Raw genomic sequence first — 22422 nt, 5'->3', positions numbered from 1 at the left:
CGAGAAGGAACTGCTGAGAGAAGAAGAGAAGCTGCATGGAGAGAAGGAACTGCTGAGAGGAGAAGAGAGGCTGCATGGAGAGAAGGAACTGCTGAGAGAAGAAGAGAGGCTGCATGGAGAGAAGGAACTGCTGAGAGAAGAAGAAAGGCTGCATGGAGAGGGAACTGTTGGGAGAAGAAGAGAGGCTGCATGGAGAGTAGAGGCTGCTGAGAGAAGAAGAGAGGCTGCATGGAGCGAAGGAACTGCTAAGAGGATAAGAAAGACTGAATACCGAGCAAAAGCTGCTAAGAGGAGAAATAGGAGCTGCTTGTAAAGAAGGAACAGTGGAGGGGAGGAAGGGATGATAGAGAGGAAATGCAGACTGCTGTGGAGAGAAAGCAGCCAGGTGCGATGCAGGGCGTAACGAGGAGGGCATCTTCATTGTGGGAAATGCAATGGGGAGGGGGGTAAGAGGGGAGGGCGGTTGGGGGAGAGAGGGAGCGTGAGAGAAAGGGAGTCGTGGGTTGGGGCGATTGAAAGGGCTGGAGGGTGGAGGGAGGGCGGGAACTGCATAGGGGTGAGAGCGGAAGTGGACACGCAGGAGTTGTTTAAGGAACGAGGTGAAGGCGCCAATAGTGCACATCATCAAACAGGGCACACCTGGTCGTTGATTAGTGAGGGCGCTTGAGGGGTGGTAGAGCCCCGCTTGAAGCCACAGCCGGCATTATAGCGCTTCTGGCTTGATGACGTTCTTCTCGTCTGCTGGTAATGAATGAAGGTAAGAGCGAGTCCTCTGGGGTGAATCTCGGCTCCTCAGCTCCACTGCCTTGATCCTGGGCAGAAATGACCCATCAAGGGCTCGTGTGTATTTTGTCTCCACTTTCCTTACTTACTTATTACACCTGAGATCCACTACTGTGCACAGCACTAGGGTCTTATTACACCTAAAATCAACGGCACGGCTGGGCACACACATCACAACACTGGTTTCTTATTACAGGTGATGTCCATGTATGTGCACACCCCAACATTGGTTTCTTATTACACCTGATGTCAACGTCTGTGCACACATCCCAACACTGGTTTCTTATTACAGGTGATGTTCACGTATGTGCACACCACAGCACTGGTTTCTTATTACACCTGGGGTCAAAGGCTGTGCACACAACACTGGTTTCTTATTACAGATGGTGTCCACGTATGTGCACACCACAGCACTAATTTCTAATTACACCTGTTAACAACGGTTGTGCACACATCCCAACACTGATTTCTTATTACAGGTGGTGTCAACGGCTGTGCACACACCACAACACTAGTTTCTTATTACACCTGATCTCAAAGACTGTGCACACCACAACACTGGTTTCTTATTACACCTGATGTCAAAAGCTGTGCACACAACTCTGGTTTCTTATTACCTGGGATGTCCACGGCTTTGCGCAGCATAACACTGATTTGTAATTACAGGTTATGTCCACGTATGTGCACGCCAGAACACTGTTTTTTTATTACGGGTAATGTCCACAGCTGTGAACACCGCAGCTCTGGTTTCTTATTACACCTGATGTCAAAGGCTGTGCACACCGCAGCGCTGGTTTCTTACTACATGGGATGTCCGCGGCTCTGCTCACCAGGACACTGGTTTGTTATTACAGCTGATGTGCACAGCTGTGCACACCATGACACCGATGTGTTATTAGATGTGATGTACTCGTATGTGCCCACCACAGCGCTGGTTTCTTATTACGGCTAATGTCCACGGTTGTGCACACCACCGCTCTGCTTTCTTAATACACCACGACACTGGTGCACGGCAGAGTGCGGAACAGAGACACCTGCGGGGAGGGGCGGGAGCTGGGACCGCCCCTCCATCCCACCCCCTGTCTGGGAGGGCTAAATCCCGGCTCCCCCCGCCGTGCTGACAGTGATCCTGCTCTGCTCGCTCCATCAGTGAGCGCCAGAGCCGGTGCAGCGCCTCGCCCCCCCCCCCCCTCCTCTCACAGCCCCCCCGGCGGTCCTGCCTCCTCACTGGCTGCAGCATCCCCCTGCCATGGAGTCCGCACCGGAGACGGCCAGTCAGAGCCTCGCCTCGGCATCGGGCGCATCCTCCGAGGGAGCCGGGTTCTAGAGCGGGGTGCCAGCGGGCTGCAGAGCACGGGTCAAGAGGCCGGGGCTCCAGAGCGGAAATCAGGACTGGGGTTCAGAACACACCTCCTAGCGCCTAGACACGCGCTGCATGCTCCTGGGCGGAGATCCGGGTTCTAGCGCCTAGATACTGGGTGCATGCTCCTGGGCGAAGATCCGGGGTGCGGGTTCCAGAGGACTAGTTCTAGCGCCTAGATACTGGGTGCATGCTGCAGGACAGAGACACGGATCTGGTTCCAGAGCACGAGTTCTAGCGCCTGGACACACAGTGCCTACTCCAGAGCGGAAAGCCGAAGTGTGGGTTCCAGAGCACGGGGTCTAGAGCGGGGGCCCTGCAGGAGACAGGGAATCAGCGACCATGAGCTGCCCCTCGGCGTGGAACAAGGAGACCGGCGAATCCCTCACCTTCCTCGGGTAAGACCTGCGAGGCGCTATGTTTCACATGTGATGGGCGTGGAGTATCAGCTCAGGGGGTCCATGCACGTGGTGAAGAGGTCTGTGTGCGAGGGTGGAATGCCCCTTTTGACCCTCTGCGTGACGTTTTTTCAAATAATGTTTCTCCAAATGTCGGAGCGTGCGTGACTAGCGCCGCGAGGCGCTATATAAAGCAGCTCACAGAGTGAAATGCCTCCAGTGATCCACGCACCTGCTGCAGCAGTCGATGTGCGGCCCGTATGTCTTGAATCCAAGTACCGGATGAGGTTCGAAGCAGAAAGGCTATCGCCTCTAGGCGCTGCGCCTGCGTGGCGCTGTATCAATCAGCGCGATCACGTAACTGATCCTTTCTAAAGGTGTAGGACTCAAGGATAATTTAATTTATTCTTTCAACATGTTTTTAAGATTGGTACATTTTATATAATTTTTTTGCAGACAGTATCTTTCAATATAATCATTTCTAAACGTAAACTTAGCTGTACAGGCAAGGGTCCTGAGGGCTGCCAGACGCAAAACAAGAGGTTTTTTTTTACTTACGCAATGATATGATTAGCGATTTACCTCTCTTAGAGATGATGCATTTTTATGGTACGCGCATACTCTTCTAAATGTTCCCAACATTGCCTATTAAAGACACACTGCTCGGGGACATGATGTGGATGACCAGGATCACACTGTTGGTTTCAAAGTGCGAGCCGGGATTCGGCCCGTGTCTCCCAGGCACGCCGCATGCAGTGCACCCGCATTTCTTCCTGTATTTTTGTTTTACTTCACAGGACTTGGGTGATGGCTTCACGGCCCTCCATAGACGGCTAATAAACTGTTTCTGGAGTGGGCCGAATGGACAATACAGGGTCAAATTATGCGGCATGGCCTTCATAGCGTGCAATGAATGCAGCATATTGCAGCCCTTATTGTGGCAGTGTTATGTCCGCGTGTTGACCTTTATTACACGCAGTCACTCTGTCCCGCCCGATATTTGTGCCAGTGTAATCCGGAGTGCAGCCATCGCCCAGTGAAAGCTGCCCTGCTCAACACTACAGACAGTTTCCACTGCGGAGCCCCACGCGCAGGGCTGTTTGTAATTCATGATCCTCTTGAAAGACACAGACACCTGTTACTTCAACTCTGCAAGTCGTGCATTGGTTGGTGGATTGTGTGGCAAACTTATTATTGTGCAGAAGATGCCCGGGACCCAGAATCGCATAATTCTGTTGGCCCTGCTGGCAAGACAGTCTCTTCTGCAGTGGGAGGAATGACCAGAGGGGTAGGTGGCTGTGCCAGGGCATGTGACACCCACCCACCGACTTCACCCCTCCCTCTGTTCCCTGCTGGGAATGTTCACTAGTGCCAGAGGCCCCCGGGGCGTGTGAGGAGTGGAGGCATGGCAGCGAAGGGTGCAGAACAGGGAGCAGCAGGGGGTCCATCTAGACTCACTGCTGAGGTGGACACACTTGCTGCCACCTCAGCAGAGAGGCCACGGACTGAATGGTCATCGCGTCTGATATCCCCTGCAGAATCCACAGCATGTTGGAATTATAAGAAAGGGTAGCGTGAGGAGCGCGCGCCAATGGGCAGTGTGGGAGGCAGGCACTGATTGGCATCCTGTGTAGCTGCCCCAGATTGGCAGTGCCAGAAACAAGAAATGGTGGGCAGTAGGATGAGCAGCACTGGTGGGCAGTGTGTAAAGCTGCCTCTTGGTCATAGTGAAAAACATGCCCTGGTGGGCCGTTTGAGGAGTGACCACTGTGGGCAGTGCGATGAGGTGGCACAGATGGTCTGTTTGGGAAGCTGGCACTGGTGGGCGGCATGGGAAGATGCTGCTGTAGGTAGTGTGAGGAGATGGCACTGGTTGGCTGTGTGAGGCTGGCAGAGATAGACGTGTTTGTCAGTGTAGGGTTGGCACGGGTTGGCATGGAGAGGCTGGGGCTGGTTGGCAGTGTGGGGCTGACTCTGGTTGCTATTGAGGGGTTGGCGCTGGCAGCGGTAGAAAGTGTGGTGCTGGCACGGGCTGGCACTGTGGGGCTGGTACGGGTTTCCAGTCTGGGGCTGGCACTGACGGTGAGTGGCTGGCACGGGTTGGCAGTGTGGGGCCGGCATGGGTTGGCAGCGTGGGGCTGGCACTGGTTGATATGGGTGGACTGGCACGGGCTGGCAGTGTGGGGCTGGCACCGGATTGGCAGTGTGGGACTGGTTGGCATTGTGGGGTTGGCACGGGTTGGCAGTGTGGGGCTGGTACGGGTTTCCAGTCTGGGGCTGGCACTGACGGTGAGTGGCTGGCACGGGTTGGCAGTGTGGGGCCGGCATGGGTTGGTAGCGTGGGGCTGGCACGGGTTGGCAGCGTGGGGCTGGCACTGGTTGGTATGGAGGGGCTGGCACGGGCTGGCAGTGTGGGGCTGTCAGTGGTTGGTATTGAAAGGCTGGCACTGGTTGACACCTTGGGGTTGGCACTGGTTGATATGGGTGGACTGGCACGGGCTGGCAGTGTGGGGCTGGCACCGGATTGGCAGTGTGTGACTGGTTGGCATTGTGGGGTTGGCACGGGTTGGCAGTGTGGGATTGGTACTGGTTGGCAGTGTGGGGCTGGCACGGGTTGGCTCTGTGGGATTGGTACTGGTTGATAGTGTTGGGCTGGCACGGGTTGGCAGTGTGGGATTGGGACTGGTTGGCAGTGTGGGGCCGGCACGGGTTGGTAATGTGGGGCCGGCACGGGTTGGCAGTGTGGGGTTGGCACGGGTTGGCAGTGTGGGGCTGGCACGGGTTGGCAGTGTGGGGTTGGCACGGGTTGGTAATGTGGGGCCGGCACGGGTTTGAAGGACCGCAGACCCCCGCAGCCATGCCCACATCCGCGCCTCTGTCCAGCTTCCAGGCACTTCTCTCTCATAAACCCCCTTCCTGTGGTCGCTGTGGTCGCTGTAGGCAGCCCCTTCTTTTCCGTTTGTGCTCGAAGGACGCCCGAGCTGAGCCTCATGCCACGTGACTCGTGATGTGCATACAACCGGATCCGGGCTCCGTGCTCGCACGGGTGTGCACGACGCCCAGCCGCAGAATGACCCTCTGGGGCGCCGCATCTGATAAGGGTTTTCATCTCCTGGCCCAAGCGCCTTAGCATAAGGACCCTGAACCTGCCACCCAGTGGCGCTAGAACCGTCAGACCTAACCCTGTGCCCCTCAGGAGTGCCCACTCGCCCCCACAGGCAGGGAAGTGCCCCACGAAACCGCAGGGGGTCCCCTGGGCACTTAAGTTTGTTCTCGGGGTACAGGCTTTCCGCGGGAGAGCTCTGCAGCGGCCAACAGCTCAAACTTTCTAACTAACAAGTTTCGCCCCTTCTTCTACCTTTCTCCTCCGCCATTTTTGCGCTCTCTGACCTCCCCCTCTGTCCTTTCGAGTTTTTAGGTTTCGCCTCGCCGAAGGATGCGCTCTGCGCATCCTTTTCGGCGCAGGCGAAATCCTGTTGAGTTCCATAGTGTGGCTTTGTCCGGCCCTCGTCCTTGATTGGCTGGCTCCGTAAACGGAGCCTTGCCATTGGACGAGGGGCCTGTCCGTCAATGCCGGACCAGACACGGGGGCGTTCCCGACATTCTTTGGCTTTTGCCGACGTCACGGGACGCCGGGAACGCCCCCGTGTCTGGTCCGGCATTGCCGGCACCTCCCTTGCTCCCCCTCCCGCTTGTTTCCTGGTGTGGGAAATTAAACAAAGGTTTCTTTCTCGCGGAGGCGGGCGTGCTGTTTCAGGAAGGTGTGCAAAGGAAGAGGGGGTGTCTGTTTTTTCACTGGGGGAGGGACACTGGATTACAAAGTTTGAAGACCACTGGTCGAGAACTAAATGAACCGACAACCAATTGAAACCGCTATGTGCCAAAAGAAGTGGCTGCCGAGTAAGTTTTCTTCCCTGCACTGCGCACGCGCCAGCCGTTTTAAGCAGTTTCACTTTCTCAATGCGCCCGCGCAGTTTTCTGTAGAATTTACGTACGTGACGTCTCTCAGCGCAACGTCGATCAGTACGCACGCCGTGATAACTCCAAGTTACATGCTCTTATCCTGGCAGTGACCGGCTTGCGAGAAATTTCACCCAGATACAGCTGGGAGCAGTTGGGTGAGAACGGCAGGTGAGTGATTGTGTGTGCGCGTGCCGGGCAGATGTGAAGGGCGGCTGACCACGGTTATAGTGGCTGGCTGGTTGGTTGGTATGGGGGCGGGGGTCCTGTTCTGATGAACGCCCGCGCTCAGCTCGGGATGTCCTCGATTCCGGTGAGTGGGGAGCAGTGGCACGTGTTTTTCCCTTCCTGTACGACTTCCCCAGGCAGGCTTTTGAACGACGTAGTGAGCGTCACGCGGGGTTCAAATAAAATAATTGATAGCATATTACGTGGTCTGTAAGTCCAAAGCGACCCGTAGGTCATCCAAGGGAGGGTCGTTATAGGGCGGGAGGGACATCTAGGGGTTCGTAAAAGAAAACGAGGCGAGGTCAAGCATGAGCGATAGGAGTTTTCGAACGATCCTTTGTAACCACCCAAACGCGCTCTGGGCAAACTGGACGGTGGTAAAGGGCCAGGGGTCAACTTGTGTCCTGATGAAGTGGAAGGAAGGACTTAGCGTTTGAGCCCATTAGATGGGGCTCGTTAAGATTGGTGACGTGGTTGAGACTGTGACGATCGTTGGGCGGTAGTGTCTGGGCCGCTATGATGGTGTGGTGTTGTATAGTCTTGTATCTGCGCTTATCAGGAGCACCAAATCAACTAAGAGTGGCTTATTGGCCTAACTTAAAGAATGAGTTATGCCTTTATCAAAGGCGCATCTACGTGCAACAAAACGTAACTTAAACCGTGCCTAGGTCTTTAACATCAGATCTGCGTCGTCATTTATCACTAATTAGTGTATCAGACAAAAGCATATGCATGTACAATCCGAAGGTAGCCAGTTTTCAACTCAGTGGTACCTAAGATATACTGCATCAGGGTTGGCTTGCGGGGTCCACCGTACTATCATCCCTTCCCCAAGTCAAGGTATAATGTATCTAACTGCCCCAGATCTTACGGAATTGACGTGCGCATACTCCGCTTGCGTACGTCACCTTTACAGCCACCATATACAAGTCGGTTCCCGACATTTAACAGTCTTGCTAATATTTGTCAGTATGTTGTTGTCCGGCGATTGATCGCATTTAAGGAATAGCCAAGCGCAAACCCACTTTCTGTACCCGGCATCCATTTATCACGTTGGCCATGTGTTCTGGATTTGCTGGGGCTTTAGATTTTTCATAATGTGTCCCAGCAATTTTAGTATGTCCCAGTTTTTAGAGGGGGGTCGTATGACCAGAGGAGAGCAAGCTCTCACACCTTCCAGTGCAGAATTACGTTGGTCACTAGCAGAAACGATGTAGTTGACTCTGATGCTTTGTGTAAAAGTTAGATTTGATTCCCCTTAGCGCCTCATTGTTTGTTTTCTGTGTTGGTAAGCACTGTCAAGCCAATCTGTGCCCTTTGGTCCACAGAGCATCGTGTCTCAAGTAGGCAAAGGCTTGCATTATAAGTTCTTTGTCAGACCTAAGAACATTCGTAACCTAAGACCACTCGCTCTTGTTCCCTAGTTGTGAGGTACTTGGTGCAGCCGCGCGCGCCCCCGCCCCCTCCCGCCGTCCGTTCCTCTAGTGTCCTTTCCCGCCCCCCTCCCGCCCCCTCCCGCCGTCCGTTCCTCTCCCGCCTGTCACGTGGATAACTAGTTGGTGCAGCCGCGCGCGCCCTTTACTGCCCCTGAAAATCTGGCATCTTTATACAGAGAACTGCTGTGTTGCACGAGACGCAAGTGGATGGGTTTAAGCTACGGCAACAAATGACTGTCGGACCAAAGCCAAAACTGAACCCGCCTGCAGGATCCATCCGGTGATTGGTGGAGGTGTTTACGCACGCCTATTCTGCCGCCTTCTTTCCCCTGAAGCATGGATGCCTCCTGCACGCTGCACGGAACATGGCTTGCTGTTTACACCCAGCTCCGCCCCCTTCGGAGGCCAGCCCTTGCTGTGTCCTGGTCCCGCTGTTGAATGAGCTGTGTCCGAGGTAGTTGAACAGCATTGGAAGGAGTGGAGCGGCGGTGGGTGCGAGAACCGCGGTGCGGGGTGAGTACCGCTGCTGCGGGTGGCGTCCCTCCAGTGGCGTCTGGTGTGCGGCTGCTGCTGAGAGTGCAGTGAAGGGCCTTTCATTGGAAGGAGTGGAGTGGCGGTGGGTGCGAGAACCGCGGTGCGGGGTGAGTACCGCTGCTGCGGGTGGCGTCCCTCCAGTGGCGTCTGGTGTGCGGCTGCTGCTGAGAGTGCAGTGAAGGGCCTTGTAGCAGCCTCGTGTTGTTGGTGTCACCGTCCCTATGCGCAGTGAAGGGCCTTGTAGCAGCCTCGTGTTGTTGGTGTCACCGTCCCTATGCGCAGTGAAGGGCCTTGTAGCAGCCTCGTGTTGTTGGTGTCACCGTCCCTATGCGCAGTGAAGGGCATTGTAGGTGCCTCGTGGTGTTGGTGTCACTGTCCCTGTGTGCAGTGAAGGGCAATGTAGGAGCCTCGTGGTGTTGGTGTCACTGTCCCTGTGTGCAGTGAAGGGCAATGTAGGAGCCTCGTGGTGTTGGTGTCACACTCTCTGTCTGCAGTCACAGACTGATACGCCCCCCTGCCACGGCGTCATCACTGCACTCTGGAAGTGCCGCAGTTGTGGCCTCTGCTTAGGTTAGTGCATTGTAGCAGAAGCCGCAGAGCAGGAACAATGCCAGGCCCCTTAAATGACCACCTCACTGAGGTACCCTGTTATTGAAAGACATGCGTCGCTGTATTATTAATCACTGGTTCCTATGATGCATTTGTCCAGAAGCCCTATGTCAAGTCACCGTGACTCAGAGGCCCATATATTATTTATGTGATGGTGGGCCCATGTTTTATGATCCAGGCATTCAACCGGCAACTTCTGCCCCCACACACTCACACTCACACTGTAACATAACCTCCCGTGCATTCACCCTGCACCGTATGCTCCAGCACACTGACCCTCCTTGTCTGCTCCCACACACCCACTCTGCACCGTCTACTCATACGTACTCAGCCTGCAGTGTATGCTCTCCTGCAATTAATGTGCACCATATGCTTTCACACACTCACTCTGCACCATCTGCTCCTGTGCACTGACCTGGCACTGTCTGTTCTTGTGCACTCACCCTGCACTATATGCGCCCACTCATCCTGCAGTCTATGCTCCCCTGCAAACAATGTGCACCATTCGTTTTCATGCACTCACTTTGCACCATCTGCTCCTGCGCACTCACCCTGCCTCGTTTGCTCCTGGCACTCACCCTTCATCGTCAGATCCCATGCACTCACCCTGCATAGTCTGCTCCTGACACTCACCCTTCATCGTCTAATCCCACCCACTCACCCTGCATAGTCTGCTCCTGACACTCACTTTTCATTGTCTGATCCCACCCACTCACCCTGCATAGTCTGCTCCTGACACTTCACTTTTCATTGTCTGATCCCACCCACTCACCCTGCATAGTCTGATCCTGACACTCACTCTTCATTGTTGGATCCCACTCACTCGTTCTGAATTGTCTGCTCCCATGCACTCATCCTGAATTGTCTCTTCCCATGCACTCATCCTGAATTGTCTGCTCCCATGCACTCATCCTGAATCGTCTGCTTCTGACACTCACTCTGAAACATCTGCTTCTGACAGTCATCCTGCATCATCGTCTCCCGCCCATGCACTCACCTCACAACATCTGCTTTTGACAGGGATACTGCATCATCTGCTCCCGTGCACTCACCCCACAACATCTGCTTCTGACAATCATCCTGCTTCATCTGCTCCCGTGCACTCACCCCACAACATCTGCTTCTGACAGTCATCCTGCATCATCTGCTCCCGTGCACTCACGCCACAACATCTGCTTCTGACAGTCACCCTGCACCCTCTGCTGCCGCACACTAACCCTGCACCCTCTGCTGCCGCACACTCAGCCTGCATCCTCTGCTCCAATGCTCTCACCCTGCACTGAATGGGAACCTGCACTAACCCTAATTGGTACCACTTGGTACCACTGCACCAGCCACACTACTTCCCTACTGACCGTTCTCCACTTCAGCCCCGTCTAAATTACAATTCCTGCTTGTGACCCTTTTGCCTGCTTGTGCTTGTTTTCCTGACCCTGTTGCCTGCTTGTGCCTCCGTGTGCCCCTGTTGCCTGCTTGTGCCTCAGTTTTCGTGCCCCTGTTGCCTGCTTGTGCGCCCCTGTTGCCTGCTTGTGCCTCCGTGTGCCCCTGTTGCCTGCTTGTGCCTCCGTGTGCCCCTGTCGCCTGCTTGTGCCTCAGTTTTCGTGCCCCTGTTGCCTGCTTGTGCGCCCCTGTTGCCTGCTTGTGCCTCCGTGTGCCCCTGTTGCCTGCTTGTGCCTCCGTGTGCCCTTGTTGCCTGCTTGTGCCCCTGTTGCCTGCTTGTGCCTCCGTGTGCCCCTGTTGCCTGCTTGTGCCTCCGTGTGCCCCTGTTGCCTGCTTGTGCCTCAGTGTGCCCCTGTTGCCTGCTTGTGCGTCCGTGTGCCCCTGTTGCCTGCTTGTGCCTCAGTGTGCCCCTGTTGCCTGCTTGTGCCATGTGAGTGTGTGTGGAGGGCTCTGTGTGGCTGTGTGTGTGGGGAGGTTTGTGTGGCTGTGTGTGTGGGGAGGTTTGTGTGGCTGTGTGTGTGGGGAGCTTTGTGTGGCTGTGTGTGTGGGGAGCTTTGTGCGGCTGTGTGTGTGGGGAGCTTTGTGCGGCTGTGTGTGTGGGGAGCTTTGTGTGGCTGTGTGTGTGGGGGGGGCTCTGTGTGTGTCATTTGCGAGAGATAAAGCTAGTGGCATTGTAAATGACAATGCCATTTATTTATGTTAAAAAATACATAAATAAAAATAATGTCAAGAGCAATGCCAATAGCTCTAACTTTAACAAAGGCGAAACCATTGCATTGTAAATGCTTGTTTACTGTCTCTCCTGTTGCCTCTGACACACTCCTCACTGTCTTATTCACCACTATCTGCTTCCCTCTCTCGTTTATCTCACGTGCCTGCCCTTTTCTGTGACTCTTAGAGTATATCCAATCATATCCCTTCCCTATGTATATGGAGATAACTCTAATCACTAGTATATGCAGTAGACCTTTGTGCTCTCCACCATTCCTATGTGACTCTTAGAGTATATCCAGTCATGTCCCTTCCCTATGTATATAGAGAGAACTCTAACGACTAGTCTCCTAGGTGACTTTTAGAGTATATCCATGTATATCCCCTCCCTATGTTGATAGAGATATCACTAGTATAGGCCTAGAGAATATCCATTTGTATCTCCTCCTTGTGTGATTTTATCTCTTGTACATTTGCAATTTTTCTGTGTGTACCTTTTTTGTAACGCATGTAATCCTAATTCCGTTGGCTTTCAACTGGTTCTTATGTAATGCAAAAATTTGCAATCTGTTTACGCATGTAACCGTCAGTCCTTATGTTTTCAACTGGATCCTATGTAAAGCGCTCTGACACCTTCGGGTAAAGTTTGCGCTATATAAAATTGCACAAATAAATAAATAAATAAATACATAATTAAATAAATAAATAAATAAACATCTGCTCTTCTGCCTCCAAACAGCATCCGTTCCTGACCTCGGAAGCATGAAGAGGCGCCTCGACGCAGCCGGCGCTCCGGCATGTTGACGGCGCTGCAGGTTCACGTGCACTGAACCCTGGGCCCACGGTCATTGCGGCCACTGGTGCGTCTCCGGCTATTACTTGTCAGGGGAACGCCCCTCCCCCACGGGCAGGGGACCCTACCCCCCATGTGCGTACAGACACATGTTTATTATAGTCCTGATCAATCGCCTACAATCATTACAGGATGAAACCTACAGAACTTTTTCAAAGGACGAAAATCCGAATTCATCAGAGTTACATATAAAATAATGGGAAGCTGAAATAAAAAATACATTTTTAAAGTTGTTACTCAGTGGAAAGTGCATTGTAGTACATTATGAAACCTCTATTAGTTAACGCACTGCAGAGGTCTGTGTGTAACCGGAGGGTCACAGAATCAAACCTTGGTTGGCCCAGTGGAGAATGGTGACTTGTGTATGTTTAGTGCTACGAGGTAACCGCCTTTTACAGAAAGCACTGTGAATATGTAAGTCATTATTTTGTACTTGCGTTACACACAGTATAAGATAGACTGATACAAAATGTTCAGTTCATTTTACCATAAAATGGTGCTTCCAAAATGTAGATTTTAGTAATACCGCAGCGTATGTAATGCATTTTTTTTTTTACATAAGTGTCCCTTCAACACTTGCTCAGGGGAACCCAGAGCTGTGTAAATGCAGTTACAATTAAAATCACACACATCACAGCCCGGTTGTTAACTCTTTGCACTAACTCGGCACTGACTAAAAAAAATAATTCTTTGTCATCTCAAGTGATTCGATCAGTAGTTTCCAAGCACCCTTTACACTTACAGAATAACTAATAGGCACATTTGCATTTCATTTAGGCAAGCAGGCACCCTGGCAGGAAGGCTGTTCACAGCACAGGAGACTCCATTAATGAAACTTGTCAAAGCTAATTAAAAAAAAAAATACATCACAACATTGTTTACTAACAATGAGACCACTATGTTTGAAAATTATCACACAAATACTGAGGGTAGAGGCTATAACAATCCGCACCAAACAATATAATGTTTGAGCAGTGGATAACGGTGCTCAGAACCAAGGAGCACTTCCCTCTATACTCCTTACTAGGAAAGAATCCTATGTAAACATCACAACAATTTGTGCAGCACTCAATACAGTGTAATAAAAAAGTAAGCCCACAATAAGTAAGCACATAAAGAATATTCCGGGATTCCAAGTGTTTTCTTTTAATTCCAATGAATTCTTTATTCAATGTTCATTAAAATTCAGAAAGACCATAGCTGTAAGCATGGGCGGAAAATCCGTTTCGCTCGCGGATTTTGCGGATTTTCGGTAAATTCGCAATCCGCGAGATTCGCGAATCTCCTGCAAAATCCGCAAATCCGCGAGCAGCGGATTTTGCTCGCACTGCTCGCACTGTTCGCGTGAGTTCGCGGCTTCCCAGTACAACTTCGCGCCCGCGAATAAGTGCAAAATTGCAGAAATACGATCTTAGCAAAACTGAAACTACTTACCAGGTTCAAAAGTTCAGGCTCATCATTAGTAGCCATTTCCTGTAGTGCTTCCTGAGGGGCCCCTCCAGAGTTCAGTTGCCAGTTGCAACTATTATGTGACCCTGCTCTGAACCTCAGAATAGTTACACATATGCCACAAAGGTCCTGAATTACAGCTAAGGGAGACAAGCAGGAGCCAGGCTGGAAGTTCAAATCCATTAATCAGCCCCTAATTCATTATTGTCAGTTGGGGCAGGGCAGGTGTTGTAACTAATTTTGCAACAATGAAAGCACTTAGCAAGTGCAAAAGATCACTAATCAGGAAGCACTAAGGAAGCAGGTGCCAGCTAAAAAAATATTCTGTGACACATTAATCAGCCCCAAATTAATTCAGGTCACTTGAGGCAGGGAAGGTGTGCTTGCGTTGCCACAATAATGTACACTGACTGGACAACCAGAGGGTGCTGTGATGAAACAGAGGGTGGCATGGGTGGGCCAGAGGGTGGCATGAGTAGTCAGAGAGTGGCAGTGGTGACAGAGAGTGGCAGTGATGAAGAAGAGTGTCCCAAACAGGCTGGACACGTAGACACAACAAGTTCGCGAAACTTGCGACCCGACAGGTAAGTTCGCAATTTGCGAAATTGTACAAAACCCTCGCGAACTGGCAGAAACCCGCGCAAACACACAAAAAAAAATCCGCAAATTCGCGAGAATTCGCGGATTTTGCGGATTGCGAGTTCGCAAATCCGCAAAATTCGCGAACGCGAGATTCGTAAAATTCGCCCATGCGTACATAGCTGACGCGTTTCGTCTCAAAAAGAGACTTCTTCAGGGCTCATGTCACAAATTGTTTTCACAGTCGTTTTATATTGCATCAGTTCAGAGTTCACAAGAGGAAATTCAAGTGTTACTTGTTTGCATGAATGTAGCGTGGTGGCCGGCAACACCTCCATACATCGATTTGAAAGTCAAGAAAAGTTTGTTTGAATATTAGTTTAAAAGTTCAGTATCTGATGGTTTTAGGGCAGCTACAACACAAGAAGGGTACAAAGTTCCCAGGTGGAAGTGTGGAGAGGGAAGCAGTGTCAGGCTGGTGTGGAAGCAAAGGGAGGAGAAAAAAGGGGAAATTCACTTTTTGGAACTAAAACCCTCACACACCCAGCAAGCTAGGTGTCATGCTTCATCATATGGGTTCTGTTCCTCGTCAGACTAGCGCTGCAATGTCCGACGGGCACCCGCGAAGGGGCTCTTTACCGGAGATCTTTGGTTCCTGCCATATTTTGCATGCGAGTAAGAGGGTAAAAATTGTCGCAAGTGATTGTGTAGTCGTGAGGTGAGTGTGAATTAAAAAAGATTGGTCAATCCACTGTGAATTTTATTAATGTGGTTGGCTGTCTTGGTTTTAGGGCACCCAGAACAGTCTGGGTTGAGAAAGTGCTTGTTCCATTACGGATGTATGATGTTACAACGCATACATTTACAACACATGCCTTTACAACACAGTTTGTACATTGCAACATCCATTACATCGCATGACACTACATTGCATTTTTAGAAACTAGCTTTACAACGCATTCCAAATCATCGCATTATACCTTTACAACGCATACCATTACATTGCATTTAAAGTAAGTATTGGATAGTATAGGGAAAAAAATGACTATTCTAACTCCAGGGGGTGCAACAGTAGGGTAAGTGTTGGATAGTGGAGGAGGAGCTACGCGGGCATCCAAGATGGTCGCGTGAGCAGAGAGCTCCCGAGACCCGCGCCGCCCTTCTTTATCTATCCTTCACCTATCCTGGTCATTTTGACGGGCTTTTGCAGCGATATTTTCACTGATGCTAACGATCCTTTTTTTGGTCGAAAACGGACCCTGGGGACCATTTTTCTGACATCTGCAACTTTTTGGCCTGCCCACGGGCGCGACCGGGGACTCGGCTACCTACTGTGGCCGACCTGTAATTGAACAACAACGGCTGCCTGGCATCTGGCCCACCGGAGGTGTATTGCTTTCACTTTCGGTTTCCAGCCTCATTGTTCTTGTCTCCTCCTACTCTGCCTTCGCCTGCTGCCCTCGCAGCCCACATTTTCCTCCGTAGGACTGGCACGGAGGACGCGATACTCTCACTTCACTGGCACGTCGGAGTTTTGGGATTTTTCCTCCTTCTCGCCGTTTCTCCTGGCTACTCGGCCAACATTGACCGCGAGATGGCAACGAAAGCGGAGGCCGAAAGACGTCGGAAGGCTGCAACCCGGGGGGGATCGATCCAGTCTAATATGATCGAACGCTACACCCAGCCGAGAGGCTCCCCCGGGGTCACGAGCGTAGGTGCTGAAGGACTTCAAACAGACATGCCGTCTTCTTCGGAAGTATCGCTCCAAGATCTTTTGGCTGCCATCACTGGACTTAAGGCCGATATGAGTCAGCAATTCGAAGCCGTAGTGTCCAAAATAGACACTGTGGCGGTGGATGTAACTCTTATTCGGGCCGACTTAGCCAAAACAAATGAGCGGGTGAAGGCTCTGGATCTTAAAACGTCGAGTCTGGTGACGGACATGGCTGAGGCGCAGTCTGAGATTGGTAATCTGCGTGCCTCGCACGATTTGCTGCTCAAGCGGATGGAGGACCATGACAACAGGGCCAGGCGGAACAACATACGCCTAGTCGGAGTGCCGGAATGTGATGGTGCTGTATCGACCGACCTGTTGGTCGAGGAACTCATTGTCGCTCAACTTGCTCCAGCAGGGCTCAGTAAGTTCTTTGCCGTAGAGCGCGCCTATCGTTTTCCAGGAGGACAAGTGAAGCCAGGAAACCCACCGAGGCCTATCATTGCGAGACTTTTTCACTACCGGGACAGAGACGCTATCCTCCAGGCCGCCCGTAAGCACGGCCCCTTGAAATACGACAATAACTCTGTCTCCATCTATCCTGATTTCACTCCCCAAGTGCAGCGACAAAGATCAGGTTTCCTTGGAGTGAAGCGTCGCCTGAGAGATCGGGGCCTGAAATACGCCATGCTGTTTCCGGCCCGACTACGGATCGAATTTCTAGAACGTGCCTACTTTTTTGATCAGCCTGAACGTGCTGCCGACTGGTTGGACTCGTTGCCGGCAGATGACTCTGGAAGTGGAGGCCCTGGTGGTGCGGAAGGTGGTGCAATGGCCCAGGAGTAATATGGGGCCCCAGAGGTTCTGATTGAGACTATGCATTGTACTGTGTAAATTAACTCTGTGCTTTATGGTACTGCCCGTGGCGGTGCGGGAACGGGTGATTTCTCCCTTCCTCCTCGGGGGGTTCTTTGTGTAGATACTATGGGGCGACAGGCACACTGCAGTTGGGGGTGGCTTTGTAGTCAGCAGGGGTGCAGGGAGGGGGGTGTTGTACCGGGTTTCGGTTTTGGGGTTGGTTTCTGGGGACTGGGTTATGTTTCGTTTAGTTTGTTCTGTCTTGGTTTTCATGGTATTTCACATTTTGCAATAACTTTGAACCGTGGGTTCTGCTGGGGGGTGGGGGTGGAATGTCTTTGTCGCAATGGGGGGGGGTGAAATGCGGGTTCTTTCTTGGAACGTAAACGGATTGGGTGATAGGATCAAGCGGGGCATTGTACTGCAATTCTTGAGGCGCCACACCCCAGATGTTGTATTCCTTCAGGAGACCCACTTGATTGGAAATGCTTGCAAGGCCTTAGACCGCCGGGGTTATCGCCTGGTTGCACATGCTGGTTTCACTTCAGGTTCCCGGGGTGTGGGTATCATGGTTAAGTCTTCCCTTGCTCTTGCTATTGACAAGGTTATCCTTGATGACCGTGGGCGGTACGCTGCTGTTTCTGGGAGGTGGGAGGGTAAACAGATCGTGCTTGTTGTTGTCTATATCCCCCCGGGACTGCAGGCTACCACTTATGCCGATCTTGGCAGGACTCTCCTTGGGCTTCCGGACGGATTGTTGATCCTTGGCGGAGACTTCAATTCTGTAATGTCCGGTGAATGTGACCGACTTCCCCCTAGGGTATTGTTGCAGTCCCAGATGTGGCTCAGTGAGATGGCTGATACTTTTGGCTTGTTAGACGTCTGGCGCTCACTACACCCCACACTCCAGCAATACACTTTCCACTCCGGTGCACATGGTAGTCTCTCCCGTATCGATTATTTTTTTATGTTAGCCTCCACTCTGTCCACTGTTCGGGAGATACGACATCTTCCCCGGGGTATCTCGGACCACTCCCCCTTGCTGATTACGATTTCTGTGGGCGGTCTACTTGGCAACAGGGTCCCCCCGATTCCTTCCTGGCATTTCCGAAACCCCCGGCTCCGCTCAGAATTGATTAAGGCAATAGATTGCTACTTCGCTGATAATGTGGGCTCGGTCGCTTCCCCCACTGTTCTTTGGGAGGCCTTCAAGACGGTTATCAGGGGTTCCGCCCTATCATTTATTGCCGCAGAGCGTAGGGTGAAGAGGGAGGCTGTTGTGGCTCTTGAAACCGAAATTACTGCGCTTGAAAGTGAGTTGGGTGGGAATGACACGCCTGCACTGCTGCACACTCTGGAATTGAAGCAAGCAGACTATAAAGCCTGTGTCACGGATGCTGCTAAATTGTTGCGAGCGAATCAACTAGGTCGACTGTATGATGTGGGTGACAAGGCTAGCAAGCTCCTTGCGTGGCTGGATAAGACTGAACGTGCGAGTCGAGTTGTACCGGCCATTGTTCGTGAATCTGGTGAGAGTGTCTCTGATCCGGGTGAAATTGTTGATTGCTTTGTGGACCACTTCCGGACGGTTTACACGCCTGTTAGTGATCGAGATGAGGCTGATTCCAGGCTACTGTTGCGTGACATTGCCCTACCCACTGTGTCGGAGGAGGACTGTCTTGCCCTGGAGGCCCCTTTTACTGTTGATGAGATTGCCCTCGCTATCCGATCCTTGCGCTCGGGAAAGGCGATGGGCCCCAATGGACTCCCCATTGAACTTTACAAACTTTGTCCCGACAAGATGGCCGCCCACCTGCGTCACATGTTTCTCGAGGCGGTTGAGGCTGGATGCCTCCCCCTTGAGCAGCGCCTCGCTACCATAGTCGTCATTTATAAGGACGGCAAACCTCGTGACCGCTGCGCCTCGTACCGCCCTATTTCCCTCCTTAACGCGGAACCCAAAATCCTTGCCAAGGTACTGGCTGACACACTCCTCACTGTCTTATTCACCACTATCTGCTTCCCTCTCTCGTTTATCTCACGTGCCTGCCCTTTTCTGTGACTCTTAGAGTATATCCAATCATATCCCTTCCCTATGTATATGGAGATAACTCTAATCACTAGTATATGCAGTAGACCTTTGTGCTCTCCACCATTCCTATGTGACTCTTAGAGTATATCCAGTCATGTCCCTTCCCTATGTATATAGAGAGAACTCTAACGACTAGTCTCCTAGGTGACTTTTAGAGTATATCCATGTATATCCCCTCCCTATGTTGATAGAGATATCACTAGTATAGGCCTAGAGAATATCCATTTGTATCTCCTCCTTGTGTGATTTTATCTCTTGTACATTTGCAATTTTTCTGTGTGTACCTTTTTTGTAACGCATGTAATCCTAATTCCGTTGGCTTTCAACTGGTTCTTATGTAATGCAAAAATTTGCAATCTGTTTACGCATGTAACCGTCAGTCCTTATGTTTTCAACTGGATCCTATGTAAAGCGCTCTGACACCTTCGGGTAAAGTTTGCGCTATATAAAATTGCACAAATAAATAAATAAATAAATACATAATTAAATAAATAAATAAATAAACATCTGCTCTTCTGCCTCCAAACAGCATCCGTTCCTGACCTCGGAAGCATGAAGAGGCGCCTCGACGCAGCCGGCGCTCCGGCATGTTGACGGCGCTGCAGGTTCACGTGCACTGAACCCTGGGCCCACGGTCATTGCGGCCACTGGTGCGTCTCCGGCTATTACTTGTCAGGGGAACGCCCCTCCCCCACGGGCAGGGGACCCTACCCCCCATGTGCGTACAGACACATGTTTATTATAGTCCTGATCAATCGCCTACAATCATTACAGGATGAAACCTACAGAACTTTTTCAAAGGACGAAAATCCGAATTCATCAGAGTTACATATAAAATAATGGGAAGCTGAAATAAAAAATACATTTTTAAAGTTGTTACTCAGTGGAAAGTGCATTGTAGTACATTATGAAACCTCTATTAGTTAACGCACTGCAGAGGTCTGTGTGTAACCGGAGGGTCACAGAATCAAACCTTGGTTGGCCCAGTGGAGAATGGTGACTTGTGTATGTTTAGTGCTACGAGGTAACCGCCTTTTACAGAAAGCACTGTGAATATGTAAGTCATTATTTTGTACTTGCGTTACACACAGTATAAGATAGACTGATACAAAATGTTCAGTTCATTTTACCATAAAATGGTGCTTCCAAAATGTAGATTTTAGTAATACCGCAGCGTATGTAATGCATTTTTTTTTTTACATAAGTGTCCCTTCAACACTTGCTCAGGGGAACCCAGAGCTGTGTAAATGCAGTTACAATTAAAATCACACACATCACAGCCCGGTTGTTAACTCTTTGCACTAACTCGGCACTGACTAAAAAAAATAATTCTTTGTCATCTCAAGTGATTCGATCAGTAGTTTCCAAGCACCCTTTACACTTACAGAATAACTAATAGGCACATTTGCATTTCATTTAGGCAAGCAGGCACCCTGGCAGGAAGGCTGTTCACAGCACAGGAGACTCCATTAATGAAACTTGTCAAAGCTAATTAAAAAAAAAAATACATCACAACATTGTTTACTAACAATGAGACCACTATGTTTGAAAATTATCACACAAATACTGAGGGTAGAGGCTATAACAATCCGCACCAAACAATATAATGTTTGAGCAGTGGATAACGGTGCTCAGAACCAAGGAGCACTTCCCTCTATACTCCTTACTAGGAAAGAATCCTATGTAAACATCACAACAATTTGTGCAGCACTCAATACAGTGTAATAAAAAAGTAAGCCCACAATAAGTAAGCACATAAAGAATATTCCGGGATTCCAAGTGTTTTCTTTTAATTCCAATGAATTCTTTATTCAATGTTCATTAAAATTCAGAAAGACCATAGCTGTAAGCATGGGCGGAAAATCCGTTTCGCTCGCGGATTTTGCGGATTTTCGGTAAATTCGCAATCCGCGAGATTCGCGAATCTCCTGCAAAATCCGCAAATCCGCGAGCAGCGGATTTTGCTCGCACTGCTCGCACTGTTCGCGTGAGTTCGCGGCTTCCCAGTACAACTTCGCGCCCGCGAATAAGTGCAAAATTGCAGAAATACGATCTTAGCAAAACTGAAACTACTTACCAGGTTCAAAAGTTCAGGCTCATCATTAGTAGCCATTTCCTGTAGTGCTTCCTGAGGGGCCCCTCCAGAGTTCAGTTGCCAGTTGCAACTATTATGTGACCCTGCTCTGAACCTCAGAATAGTTACACATATGCCACAAAGGTCCTGAATTACAGCTAAGGGAGACAAGCAGGAGCCAGGCTGGAAGTTCAAATCCATTAATCAGCCCCTAATTCATTATTGTCAGTTGGGGCAGGGCAGGTGTTGTAACTAATTTTGCAACAATGAAAGCACTTAGCAAGTGCAAAAGATCACTAATCAGGAAGCACTAAGGAAGCAGGTGCCAGCTAAAAAAATATTCTGTGACACATTAATCAGCCCCAAATTAATTCAGGTCACTTGAGGCAGGGAAGGTGTGCTTGCGTTGCCACAATAATGTACACTGACTGGACAACCAGAGGGTGCTGTGATGAAACAGAGGGTGGCATGGGTGGGCCAGAGGGTGGCATGAGTAGTCAGAGAGTGGCAGTGGTGACAGAGAGTGGCAGTGATGAAGAAGAGTGTCCCAAACAGGCTGGACACGTAGACACAACAAGTTCGCGAAACTTGCGACCCGACAGGTAAGTTCGCAATTTGCGAAATTGTACAAAACCCTCGCGAACTGGCAGAAACCCGCGCAAACACACAAAAAAAAATCCGCAAATTCGCGAGAATTCGCGGATTTTGCGGATTGCGAGTTCGCAAATCCGCAAAATTCGCGAACGCGAGATTCGTAAAATTCGCCCATGCGTACATAGCTGACGCGTTTCGTCTCAAAAAGAGACTTCTTCAGGGCTCATGTCACAAATTGTTTTCACAGTCGTTTTATATTGCATCAGTTCAGAGTTCACAAGAGGAAATTCAAGTGTTACTTGTTTGCATGAATGTAGCGTGGTGGCCGGCAACACCTCCATACATCGATTTGAAAGTCAAGAAAAGTTTGTTTGAATATTAGTTTAAAAGTTCAGTATCTGATGGTTTTAGGGCAGCTACAACACAAGAAGGGTACAAAGTTCCCAGGTGGAAGTGTGGAGAGGGAAGCAGTGTCAGGCTGGTGTGGAAGCAAAGGGAGGAGAAAAAAGGGGAAATTCACTTTTTGGAACTAAAACCCTCACACACCCAGCAAGCTAGGTGTCATGCTTCATCATATGGGTTCTGTTCCTCGTCAGACTAGCGCTGCAATGTCCGACGGGCACCCGCGAAGGGGCTCTTTACCGGAGATCTTTGGTTCCTGCCATATTTTGCATGCGAGTAAGAGGGTAAAAATTGTCGCAAGTGATTGTGTAGTCGTGAGGTGAGTGTGAATTAAAAAAGATTGGTCAA

General features: G+C 50.7%; 1 protein-coding gene across 1 annotated transcript in view; it reads left to right on the top strand.

The window, feature by feature from the left end:
* Nucleotides 1-1930: 1930 nt before the first annotated feature.
* The window catches only part of YJEFN3 (YjeF N-terminal domain containing 3), a 233378-nt gene continuing 212886 nt past the window's right edge, over nucleotides 1931-22422 (top strand). The window contains exon 1 of the mRNA XM_086946324.1: nucleotides 1931-2541. Within this exon, the coding sequence (XP_086802450.1) occupies nucleotides 2486-2541 (56 nt within the window). The 5' untranslated portion in view covers nucleotides 1931-2485. The remainder of the gene's footprint in view (nucleotides 2542-22422) is intronic.

This window comes from Lissotriton vulgaris, chromosome 12 (assembly GCF_964263255.1).
Source record: "Lissotriton vulgaris chromosome 12, aLisVul1.2, whole genome shotgun sequence".
In the NCBI taxonomy this organism is placed as follows: domain Eukaryota; kingdom Metazoa; phylum Chordata; class Amphibia; order Caudata; family Salamandridae; genus Lissotriton; species Lissotriton vulgaris.
The sequence above is the reverse complement of the archived record's forward strand: the minus strand, read 5'-3'. Positions and strand labels throughout refer to the sequence as shown.